This window comes from Hippocampus bargibanti, linkage group LG13 (genome assembly GCF_051943395.1).
Source record: "Hippocampus bargibanti isolate YZ-2025 linkage group LG13, ASM5194339v1, whole genome shotgun sequence".
Taxonomy (NCBI): domain Eukaryota; kingdom Metazoa; phylum Chordata; class Actinopteri; order Syngnathiformes; family Syngnathidae; genus Hippocampus; species Hippocampus bargibanti.
The window spans coordinates 17,031,812-17,045,162 of NC_142746.1; the positions used below are offsets into that span (position 1 = coordinate 17,031,812).

At 40.4% G+C, this 13,351-nt stretch overlaps 1 protein-coding gene across 4 annotated transcripts in view; it reads left to right on the forward strand.

Annotated features, from left to right (window-relative positions):
• The window catches only part of ablim1a (actin binding LIM protein 1a), a 38,117-nt gene continuing 24,766 nt past the window's right edge, over positions 1 to 13,351 (forward strand). For 2 of the 4 annotated variants that reach the window (XM_089011494.1, XM_089011495.1), the window contains exons 1-2: positions 1,246 to 1,821; positions 12,566 to 12,703. In XM_089011494.1, coding sequence (XP_088867620.1) covers positions 1,587 to 1,821; positions 12,566 to 12,703 — 373 coding nt within the window. In that variant the 5' untranslated portion in view covers positions 1,246 to 1,586. Of the gene's footprint in view, positions 159 to 1,244; positions 1,822 to 12,565; positions 12,704 to 13,351 lie in introns of those variants that run through there. The other 2 variants (XM_089011497.1, XM_089011498.1) reach the window with 2 other exon arrangements.

Sequence of the window (13,351 nt, forward strand, 5' to 3'; positions counted from 1 at the left end):
CATGAGCAGGCAAGAGTGAATGCAGGGCTGGCCGGGACGGCATGTGTGTGTAAGATAACTTGTAGTGACTGGGGAGAGGAACACAGTGATGCAGGACCAAGGCTACGATGGGCTGTGCAATTACGCCCAAAAAATCACCTCCTGCTTCGGACTTGATGGTAAGAACGGCTGAAAAAGGATGATGTTCATGCACAAGGGCGTGATTTGGACTGTGTGTGTATGAATGTGTATTTATGCGTCCAGGCGCAGCTGACTTGTTCTGAACATGCCTGTGTAAGTGCGAGCATGTGGGAAGATGTGTCGTAGCTACATTTGAGAAGTGGGTGACAGTTGAAGGGCAGCGCCTCACTGCAGCACTGTAGCATGTCCTCCTTAACTGTGTTCCTCTAATTGTCTTTATGTGAATTGTTGAAAGCTGAAAGCATTGTCTGAGATGTACATTTTGTGTGTCTATCTATCTATCTATCTATCTATCTATCTATCTATCTATCTATCTATCTATCTATCTATCTATCTATCTATCTATCTATCTATCTATCTATCTATCTATCTATCTATCTATCTATCTATCTATCTATCTATCTATCTATCTATCTATCTATCTATCTAAAACCCGAATGGTAGTTTAGTTTTGTTAGTTTACTCATTATTATCATCATCTGCATTTCATCTCACTCTCAGTGGGCACGTCGTAATATGTCACATAGTGAACCAACACATCAAAATGTTGCATTTTTTGCCGGGATCAAAATTAAGCATATAAATTATGATGAGTTTTATGCACAAAGTCAAATGGCTTAGTGGTGTATTTCCAATAGATGAAATGTCAGTGCCACTGATTTGACTTTTTTTCTGTTCATGAGTTAATCAGGGCTCGTGCACGTTTCTGACCTTGTCATCATGAGTCAGTCCGTCACGGAAGTCTTAGATTATTACGCAATCCATCCATTTGTCCTTACTTGCACTCACCAGTACTCGTTTAAGTCACTTTAATTGCTCTTCGGTGCCTCCAAAACAGCCTGCACACAGTTTTTAAAGTGTCCATTAAGCCAAGCTAGTTTCTGGCAGATGTGTGTAAACAACCGATCGTCCCATCAGGGGAGCAAGTGTCCCACAGTACATTGAACAAACCTGCTGTGGAACTACCTAACCCCACCCAGAAGATAATCATAGGCTCAACGTCAGCCATAAGCAGCTTAAGGCTCCGGTCTGGTTGGGCTGAAGACACTGCAAAGCTCCTTTAACCAGTGTCTCATTGGGCTCCAAATCTTACCTGATGTTTAACTTCTCGTGCGCATCAGCACTCACCTTTTTGCATTTGCATTAGATGTGAAAAGATGAGATCATAACTGGGAGATTTCTTGGGACAAGCTTGGTGGATATCGCTGGATTTTATGATGCAGTTCCTGTGTGGTTGGAGTTCATCATTACATCAGATTTGGAACATTTTGAGGACTTTGTTTACCTCATGTCGAAAGTCGGCTGCGTTTTAGTCAGGGTTTGAATCTAACCCCTCGACGCTGGCTGACGCCTACCTGGAATGCTTCACCCGCCTTTGTGGCACAGTCGAGGGGGAGCAAAGCGTCATGCCAACCCTGCCCAATCTCAACAGCCTCGGGAGGCTATGCAGCTCCAGCCGCAGCCACGACGTAGACCACGTGCGGGTGAAACGCAAGAACTCCATTAAACGCATGTCCATCATTGAAGATGGACAAGTCGCCGAGGTCCTGTACCTCATTCCGAAACAGTACATGGAGCAGCTGCCCTACCTCAACCCAAACGACTATTACCTGAGTGAAAGGCTGCATGATGTTGCTTCAGGTAAGATAGGGAGGGAGATTCAATGTGTTCATTTGCCTTCTGAATTCATCGCACGTCGCACGTCTGTGTGGTTTCTAACCAGTACAGTCAAAATACTTTGTTTATTCGAGCTCTCTGGAAATCTTGTTTGCTCTGAATTCTGCACGTACATGGGCACAATTCAAAAGTTTGAATGTTACCCAGAAATGGCGACATTTTCATTGGATGCTCACATCTGACGCGTGTAAATGCATAAAGACTACTGTGCATGTATTGCGCAATAACCCCCCCCCCCCTTACACCCAAAAGTGTTGCTGCAAATGGTGAAAAGAGAGTAAGTTAATCACCTGCAGTTACATAATATGTGTCCACCGCGCAAGGCCAGACCTGCTGCATTTTGCCAAACAGCAGCGCATGACCATGTGACATGGTGTCTTACATCGGGATTACTCGTGGGCATGAGTACAAATTGAGGTTTCCAAATCGTTACGCATACTCGGAATGCTTCTGACACTAACTCGCAAAAACATTCAAATGACTTCTACTAAGCGTATTTTACAAAGATTCTGTCAGCATATAGCTATATTTTACGTTTTAAGACTCGTGCTGAATATTCAGGAAGTCTTGTTCTTGAGTTGGTGACGAGTCCGTACGTGACGTCACTGAAGGAACGCCCCTATCCAAAAAAAAGACACATTGTAGCAGTCCTTCCATCACGTCAATGTATTTTGCTGTACTTGTTTGGTCTGAAAACCTCGTGTTGCATCAAAACGCCGCCAGAAGGGGGCGACCAATCTCCATGGAAGGAATTTTTCAGCCTTCGGAAACGGACTGATTAATTCCTCAGAGGAGCTTGGACGCCATTTTCTGCCTCTTTTTGGGTGATACATTTCCCCCCAATGTTGCCTCAAAATGGCACGGAATAAATTATTTAATCGATTGCAAACATGTATGCTTTCCTCTTCAGAACTATTTGAATCATATTCATAACTGGATGTGTAACAAGAAAGCATATTCTCCGACTCTGAAACCATTGTTTTGATTCTCCAGCAATGCAAGACGTCTTGGCGTGACGTCAAGAATTGGGGGCGGGACTTTCTGAAAATGCCCAATTCTCAGCTCAATTCGCTTATAAATTAACTGTATTATTATTAAATTTCTCCACTGTGAGACTAATAAAGGCATATCCAATCCAATTATTATTATTATTATTATTATTTAAAAAATTCCAAATTCACGGCACACCTATTTATAAACATGCCTTGTATTTACATTATAGAAAAGTTCAAACTGCTCGAAAACTGCAATGAAGCAAAACTACTCACCATTTAAAGATGCAGAGTACCATATTTTCCAGTGTATAAGGGACACCAGAGTATAAGGCACACCTCCAATGAATTGTGCATTTTCAAACCTTTTCAATATATAAGGCGCACCGGTCTATAATGTGCATCTTTAAAGGATGAAAAAAGTTTTCAAAATATAATATATAAATAAAGTTTTCCAAATATCAGGCACACCACATTATAAGGTGCTACATTAGACGCTGGGGTTACGCCCTACTTCTTCTATCGGGGGAAATGGAGTCGGTGGCTATTGACAGTAGTTGCAACACCTGTTGTGGCTCAAAATTATTTCACATACAATCCACACCTGCGTATAAGGCGCAGAATCATCTTTTGAAGAAAAACAAGGCATTTGGGCGCGCCTTATACATTGGAAAATACAGTACTTGTAGTGGTTCAATAGCATTAGAAACCAAGAAATCAAACTGAGTGGATGACCAAACCCTTATACTGAAAACCAAAAAAACAAAATGAAGTGGCGTTCATATCTGTCTAGTTTAAGCACATGGTAAGAGTATCATAATTATACATAACACACAGTTTTATGAGTGGAGAGAAACAAATAGAGGATTTTCTCTCTCTCTCTCAACATTTCACAAACAAGGCGGAAGTACATTTTATGCATGTGCGTGTTATATTTTCATATTATTCCTATCACATTATTGCATGGTGGCATAAATTTTCATGTGAAGGCAAGCGGGGCTGTATCGGGTTAACACGCTCCTCTGTAGTAAGCAGCTTTATAGGTGGGAACACACCACAAACATTTACACTGGTGTAAAATATATCACGACAAAATATATCTATGTAGCACCGTGTGCAAATATGTGCCATGTGAACACCTGTAAAGACAGCCATTAAAAGCAACAAAGCAGAAGGCAACGCTGTCATGGTTTTCGTGCATGCAGATTGCTTTGTTGGTTACATATTATTCATGACAAGAGCACTTAAACGTCAGAGGATAGACTCTAGAATGCCACTGAGTAACGGCAGTGCACACGACAGGCAAATGTTCTCCCGTGCACTCTTTAATTGGATTCAGAAGGCCCACTAAATATGTTAATTCAAAGCTCATGCGAGAGGTCATGGCCATTTTGACCTCTGACTGAAAATGACCCTTTGTGTCCTCTCTTACAGAGCATCGCCTGTGGAAGCAATTAACTCATTCATGCAAGTTGAATTTCAGAATTTTAAGAGTCTTATCTGTTAATCTCCATTTTGATATTCTGGTCGTTGAAATTGAAATGGTCACAGATTCAGAGGTGCTAATTTTCATTCCTACCGCTCCACACTCAGCTGCTTGCGGCTACTGTCAGGGTTGAAGATCACGGAGGCAAGTACGACTATATCTAGTTGATACTTCTATGCCGAGCATACCAGCTCAGAGGTGACATTCCAGGGTTCCTGACAAATATAAAACACTTACTAATAGTAACCTAGATAACCTGTAAAAATGTCTCATGGTGTAAATTAGTAAAGCTCCTGTGATGGTCTCCCTCTTGTTTCCTGACCTTTTTTGTTATGGTATGTCAATGGTCAGATACCAAAATTTAAATTAAATGGACCTAAGATCCAAGTCTGATGTATTTCAGGATCCACTTTGGGATTTGGGGTTCTGGGTTTAGTTCACACAGAGGCAGCAGCAGCCACCAAATTGCTGCAGTGAGGATGTGGCTGACACAACAGAGGGGGGAGAGAGAGAGTGAGGGAGAGGAGGCAGGAGGAGTGTGCAGAGGAGGCGGAGAAGAAGAAGAGGGATGTGGCAGCGAAGCAGGCGAACCCCTCACTATAGCGGTGTTTTCAGAAGGAGAGCATAACACCTGCACTGCCCCTCTTTCTTTCTCTGCACTTTGAAAATAGCTACTGTGTCATTGCTGTAGGATACTTTGAAGCTTTTTTTGTTGCAGAATCATTGGATTCCAATGGTCATGGTCAAAGAAAAAGGTATTGTGATATTGGTGGTCGTGGACTATGGTGGATTTATGTGCTGATGTGAACCATTGTCTTTTACATTCTATTTATTGTATTCGGCTCTCTCTCATATTGGAATATTTATCGTGTAAATGGGTTGGTTTGTGGGTGTGCGTGCTAACTTTGAAGCAACGTGGCGCGTAAACATGCTCTCTGTAAAGACTTGATGCTCAGACCGTAGTGTGCTTAGTTTGGTAGTGTCAGGCTTTATGTAAATGGATGTTGGAAGAAAGCATCTGGCGTATTATAAGCGGGCATGAGACCATATGGTGAAGAATAGGCAACGAGTGTTTTGACTTAAAGGGATGCCTCTCCGAATGTATGTAATGCAGCTCAGACTATAAAATGTAAAAAAAAGTGGAACAGTTATATAGAGAAGCACATTGCGCAGAGCTCTCTCTCTCTTCGCCTCTCCCTCCAATGCTGTCTGCAGCTGTTGCCATGGTAACCAAGCAAAATGTACACTTCATTGTTATCAGCTGTGGTCTCATTCATAATGGCCCGTTAACACAATCAAGGTCACCGTGCTGTTTTAGAGTGGCATGGAGAATATTTCAGTCATATGAATACAATACAATGCAATACAATACATATTGATTTATATCACGATTTAACATCAGCTGAAGCTGTAACAAGGCGATTAACATGGAAAACTATCATATACAGGAAATAAAGCATTCACAAAGATAGTAGAAAGCACCAGGGAGTAAACGGAATAGTTCATGTCCCTTTACTGTCAGGAAATGCTCCAAAATATCGATACAAATTCCGGAACACAATCTGACATGTTGTACTTTTATTCATCTAAAAATAAAAATATAACTATGCTATAAAAATGCTATCTAGCTGGGTATCTAGCTAGCTACCTAGCTGACTATCTATTTGCTATCCATTTGTTATCTATTGGCTATCTATTTGCTATCTATTAGCTATCTGGCTGGCTAGCCATTCTCTAGCTGGCTATCTATTAGCTATATAGCAAGCTAGCTGTCTAGCTGGCTATCTATTAGCTATCTATTGGCTATCTATTTAGCTAGCTAGCTTTCTATATATTTGAGTTACTTCTGGGTTGAGTATACGCTGAAAAACTTATTCTGTGACTGTAAAGTGACCTTGAGAGTTTTGAAAGGTGCTTAGAAATGAAATGTATTATTATTATTATTATTATTATTATTATTATTATTATTATTATTGGGTTCTATCCTTTCATATTATTGTTTGTAAGAACTTTGCTGCAATACTGATTTCTGATCAGCTGTTCCGTGACACAAAAAAATAGATCGTAGATATGTGTCATGTGACACGTGCATATTGAGCGCAAATTAAATCTGTTAATATCAACATAAATTCTCTGATGTAATTGAAAGAGAAACATCATATTTCCAAACAAAATCTACCTATCAGTCATTGAGATCTGTGTCATATCTTAATTTCCTTGAATAGTCGAATGTCATACTGGCCATGTGTCCTGTGTTTTAGAAAAACACATTTTCGAAATTGAACTTGTATCTTGCGCAGATGGCTTTGTTTGCAACGTGGGTGTAATGTGAGAATCCTGGGCGGGGTTAGAAAAAAATATTTCCTTTGACCCAAAATAAATAAATTACTCATTTCTTGACCCGTGCGTGTGTCGGTTTATTTATTTATCTGACGGCGCTCTACGACCCAGAAGCTGTAACCAGCTCTGAAATCCTTCTCTTGATGTGGACTGAATTGGCCACAAAATAACGGCCTTGCCACTAAGACCCGTGCTGGCAGAACTAGCAAAAATTCTGGAAGCCACATGTTCAGTCAGCACAATGCCGCTGTAAGTTTTCCACAGACTCACATGGCCATTCCCCCTTTGGATTCTTGGAATCTGTCAAAACAAAGATTTATCCACATCCAGAGGCCTTTAGTTGTTGTTTTTAGAATACATAAAGAACGTTAACGTTAATTCATCAACACAATGGTGACACAGTGGAATCCTTCTTTCCCTCATTTGTGTGCATTTGCTTTCTTTCTACTACATTTATTACATACAATAAGCATGCTGTCTTATGCATTCATTCTTGATATCTATTGTATTAAAGCACCACTATGACGAGACATAATTACCCAGAATTCCCTCGACTAAGGAGCTCATCAGTTCTACACAATTTGATCTAATGTAAATCTAATGTAGCGTATTATTTCAGAGCATGGTGACTTCTCTTTGTTCGGGTTTTGTTTTTTCATGCTTGAGTGCCGATAAACCGCTGGCCATGGCCTCTAGTTATGTTTTTTTCCACAAGGGGGCAGCATTTTCCTTCTTTCCATGTTAGCGCTTTGTTCCAGCTTCAGCTGTTGTTCAAGCGCTGTATATAATAGTATGTATTGAATTGTATTTTGGACAGCCACCCTCATTTCAAGATCATATAACTCCAGACCCGTATCATTTAGGAATGAACTTTTTTTCTGATGAAAGAACAGGGTCTAAGGTTTCTAATGCTGTACTGAATGGTTATTTAGTCCGAAAACTCAATATTCTGTGAGTCCTGGAATTTAAGTGACAATGACAAAAACCCTGGCACTGGAGTGGACACATTTTTGCACATGTATGGCAGTGAATGAGTTAATATACCATTATGGACATTCTGACGGCAAAACTAACCCCTCTCCTCCAATATTTACATCAGAATGTGGCATGTCGACCTCTCATACCTGTTGTGCTTTTGGCACCATACTTGTATAGCTGACACACTCGACCAAAATATGCAGATGACATTAGTGGTCAGTCAGGAACGGAAAGTCATTGACATAAAGTATAGATGTTAAACCAACAAAAGACATCATCGCGCTAGTGTCTCGTGGTAACAGGAAACAACGCAGTGGGGTGCAGAGACATAATGGACTGTCAGTTTGATTCCAAAAGTAAATAGCTTTTATCATTTCCACGTAGTCACACGCAGTGGTTCTGTGGTTCATGGACCAGCCATTGTCTCATGACAGACAATGAACTGGTCCCTCAAAGTGTTTATCTGCAAAATGTATGGTACTTGCTTTGCATTGTTATGAATCATTATTCCAAGACAAGGTCCCTGGGGAGTACTTTTGGGGGTCTGGTGGAGTCTGATAGGGTCACACCCCCACCCGCCCTCCACCAGCTCACATTATATGCATGTATTTGAAGCCCTTTGTCTGGGGTGCTGGTAGTGGGGCGGAGAAGCGGGTTGGCTGCCATCCATATTCATTGAATTCAGGGTTAAGAGCTTCTTGTTGGCTCGGCGATAAAGAGCTCTGCACACCCTCCCCCATAGACACACATGTGCATCTCACCATGCATTGGGATTTAATGGTGTCATCACACAACTGTAAATACAGTTTGAGTCAAGTATTGGTGGAAACCAATATAGTGGCAAAATATAAACAGATACTGTATACTTTAAATACTTTTTTGACGAATCCCTGAGTGAATCTAAGTACTAATATGTACAGTACATGCAAGTGTATTATTTTAGTTATCCATTTGATCCCATTCATGAGCGTGTATTATATGATAGTTTATGGTTGTAAACTAATATTTAAACCGGGATCGTGTAAACAGATATTAACTTACAGAGTTGTGACTTTGCTAACATAGTTGACATTTTCTTTGAATGATTACCATGAATATTCTACGTATTCAAAGGTTAACTTTTTTTATACAAATTTCTTCTGGTTAGAGTAGTTTACCCAGAAGAAATTCCTTCCCCATAACTGAATTCCACATCTCCTGTTTGTTTAACTTCCTGCTAGTGCACAGCGGATGTTGAAGATCTGTTTCTTCTCTTTTGCTGAATGGAAACCTAATATTCCACAGTTCAGGTGGTCCAAAGCCAAGGTATTTGGCTTATGGGTACATTTGTCAGTTGGAACATGACCGGTTGAGTATTTGGAATTTCTATCCACTGGAATGTTGCAAGAGTTGATGTGCCCAAAAAAACTGATCCGAAAAATACATCACCCATAGTACTTGTCTTGCCAAGCACCAGGCCTATTATGACCTTGCTGTCACTCCCAATATGGCAATGATTCATGTGATTTATTTTTAATACCAGCAACTACAATGTACTGTAAATTAATAGTCTTGTTACTACCGCGGATTGAACAAATTTAAATCAGTTTACAAAAACAAATACTTGTTTATTACATACGGTGGTGCATCGATGAAAAGGTTTCTTCAGCCGTCATCTGTACTTGTTTGATTGTGTCGGACGTTTTGCTTCGTTAGCGAACTATTTGTTTTTTGCTGGTAGCTCTGGCCCTATATAAATACCCCTACTGAGGTTTAATTTGGATTGTGCTTACAACACACTTCTGAGATTGTTACCACATAGGCTTATTTATGCTGATGAGGTTATAACAGTGCAAATGGGGCAATCAGGCCAGTTATAGACCATAATCAGTCAGGACAATAGAAGTATTCAGTCAGGACAATAGAAGTAATCGGTGTAGCCTCAGGAAATAGTCCTGTGCTCCACCCAACCTTAGAGCAGGGACCTATCAGAGCAGGGGTCTCGCACCGCCACCTCTGGACAGTAGGATTATGTATATAGGGCCAGAGCGACCAGCAAAAAAAAACTTTAGCTGACGAAGCCTCTTGTATGATGGGTGAAATGTCCGACACCTTCAAAGAAGTACAGATGACGGCTGAAGAAACATTTTTATCGATGGACCACTCCTGTACGACTGAGAGCTTACACAGACATACTGCGGTGCAATTCCTTATCTCTACGAAGTTTCTTCTGTTTTCCATGCTTTTTCTTTAAGAATCAAAGTAATTCAAAAACCATAACGTTCACTTTGGGTTATACGCCAATATTTTTTTTCAGCTGGATAATGTGTTATTTGTACAGTATAATAACAAATATAATCGTATTATGGTACTTTTTACTTTTCGGAATTAGCTATCATGATCCTTTGTTGGTCCTGACATGTTTCCCAGCTGTTCCCTCCTTTGTGAAGGTGTCACAAAGAATGCATTTAGAAAATAAGGTCAAGGACTAGTTATCCATGAGTGGTTGAGCATGGGCAGACAGTCACATCTGGGTCCCTGTTTTGTTGGAAGCAACCTCTTTGTCTGTTTTACGACCAACATTCACATACTCCTTTGGGAACATTGTCTGTCTCAGCTGGAGACACTGTACTGTATATCTACCACTCGTAAAAGGCAATGGGCAAATGAATATTTTATTGGAGCTTCCCTCTCATGTCTGAATTCCTTTTTCCCTGGTGTGCTCGCAACTTGCAATTAAAATCATGCATTGCAGTGATTTTAAAGTTGTAATTTAGAGCACTATCACTGTCAATATGTTCATTAATCAACAAGGTATGAGGACGTGTTGCGGGAAAATTAGCTCTCAGGGGACTGAAAGCTTTCCTGCGTTGACAGGTCGCTTTCCCTTTTGTTCTTGCAGACACTGTGATGCTCTCATTTTATGAGTGCAGGGCGGAAGGCCTTTAAGGGTGAGCTGAGAAACCCCCACCCCTAATGCCTCTTCACCAGGCTTCAGGATGCCCTGCTGGTTTTTGCTGCTGCTGGTTTTCACTTTCTCAGCACCCTGTGGTTGCATGCGTGGATGCTTTTGTGTGTGTGTGTGTGTGTGTGTGTGTGTGTGTGTGTGTGTGTGTGTGTGTGTGTGTGTGTGTGTGTGTGTGTGTGTGTGTGTGTGTGTGTGTGTGCTTGTGTGTATTCATTGTGTGTTTACGCTCATATCAGTGACATTATCCCTGTGTGAAGAGCAGGGCGGATCACAAAGTCAGTACAGCTAATACTAACACAACAAGATTAAGGAATGGGTGCACGAAAAGAAAATAAAAACAATATAACAATATATGTGTATATATAATTTTTTTCTATACATATATATATATAGCTAGCTTTATTGTACCATACACTCTTGTTAGGCGGCTGTCATGAGAACAACTAGTTTGCAGCAGAGACATATTAAAAAATCATGTTATTGTTGTTGTTGCAAATGAAGCTGTTGCAAAGAGAGTTTGCATTTAAACCGATTATATGTCTCAATGTGCTTTTAGGTCAAACCTTTTTTTTGTTTTTTAAAATTTTGAAGAACCAGTAGTGTAGCATGCCTTTCTGAGCTCTATTTTGTCACAGAATATCTACCCTGAGTACACTTCTCTGAAAGCCCACAGCTATTTAAAGTGGAGCAAGGACTCTGCATTGATGCGGAAAAAAATCTGCACACCGTCCAAACGTCAGTTCTGAGCTTTGAATCATGGAACTTTTAATGGTGGGAATGGCTCTTTCATGTTATAGGTTGCTAATGATATAGTAGTCTTCCCATTATAATGTTGGAGAATACATAACATGCATGCTTCTTGAACCCGGCTAAAAAGGGAATTTATCACCATTCAACGACAGGAATCTACTTACACAAAAATGATTTTTTTACAATAATATTAGAGTCGATCACTAGTTTTAATTAATCCTCTTTTGATATTGATTTTACAATGCGGTGAATGGTAAAGAGGTGAAAGCAGTTTTGGCAGTGCTCAGTAATCCAGATGGCTTGTGATTGTTTGGAGTTGCAATGTCACACTCGGAGCTGTGTATGGTTCATCCAGAGATGACTCATTGTACTACTGAGTGCATAATTTTGTATCTATTTGCGTTCTCTCTATTCAAGCCATTTTCCTCTCAGCAAATAATATAATTATTATTTCCCCGTAAGAATAAATCAAATCTCAAGCAAAAAAAAAAAAAAAACATCACAACATTCAGTAGCCTTTAAACAGCCTCTCTTGGGCTCTTAACGTGGATCCAAACTTGACAGAAGAAAACGCTGTGAACGTTTTGTTCCTTTCACTCATTCATCCATTCGCTATCTTCACAGGAAGTCTGTTTTCTTCTTATCTGAGCTGATTGCCAGGATCTGCACACTGTCAAATATTTGACACTCTCTCAAACAACCCAAAATTAACACCTCTATAGCCAACAAGAGGGGTGGTGGTTGATAGACAATATTTTTAGAATCTGGTTGAGAGTTAAAACTTTTCCAAGACATTCTATCTTTAACCTTTGACCTGTATTTTCCCGGCTTTGCTGATGACTTACTATATTTAGATTGCTGTTTGCAGCCACTGTGTCGGGGGTGCTGCTTGTGCTGACCCGCTGATTGTTTTCCTGCATGTAGTCCTAAAACTCAATATTCTGTGGGTCCTGGAGTTTGAGTCACAATGACAAAAACCCTGACACTGAAGTGGACACATTTTTGCATATTGTATGGCAGTAAATGAGTTAATGTTAAAAAAAGGATTTTAAATTGCATTTTTTTCCATCAGGCTCATGTAAACTGTTGCATCTACCGTATGTGCTAAGAACAAGAAAAAAAAGGATGAAAAAAAACACACACCGAGCAGCTGAGATGAGTCATCGTCACCAATTTTGAACCCATTAGTCATGCTAATGTGTTTTCTCTTTGCAGTGGCTCATGCGCAGGATACGCAACACCACTCCATGGAGAAACCCCTGATCCAGTGTTACAAGTGCCGACAGCCATGCAAGGGGGAGGTGCTGCGGGTCCAAAACAAACACTTTCATTTAAAGTGCTTCACCTGTAAAGGTACAGTAACACGCTGCTGAAAACACACAGAAACAAACTGCAATACATTTTCTTCTATCACAATATGTTTTACTGTCATCGTGTTTTTCCAAAAGGTATTATGATGCATTATATGTATGAGAAGTAAAAATAAAGAAAACATTGTGACTTTTTTTTCAATTAGGTCATTGGCATTCACATGGTTGAAACTCATTCAGGCTCTTTCACACCAAAATCCTCCTGTACAATACCCTGGATGCTGAAAAGTGCCTTCCTCAAGGCTAAACGCTAAATGTAGTTCAAACGGCAGTTTCTTAGTCATGAAAGTAATTATGCTGACTTTTTCCTGACTCACTGTCCTGTGTCGGCCAAGGAATTGGCTCATCCCTTCCAATCCTCCGGTTTAGGAATGTTTGCCAGGCAATGTGGTGGCGCACGATCTTGATGAAAAATGGGTAATTAAAGGTCATTCAAGGTCACTCCAAAACAGTGGTGGACGGTGCATGTGCACCCAAGGTCAGTCGCGCGATGTCTGAATCAATCTGCAGCTGCGAGTGTGGTATGGCCAGTTTGCTCTTATCACAAGCGGCTAGTGATGCTATGATTGACTAGTGACTAGCCAATCATGTGACTAGCCAATAAGCGAAAACTGACATTTCCAGTGTATTT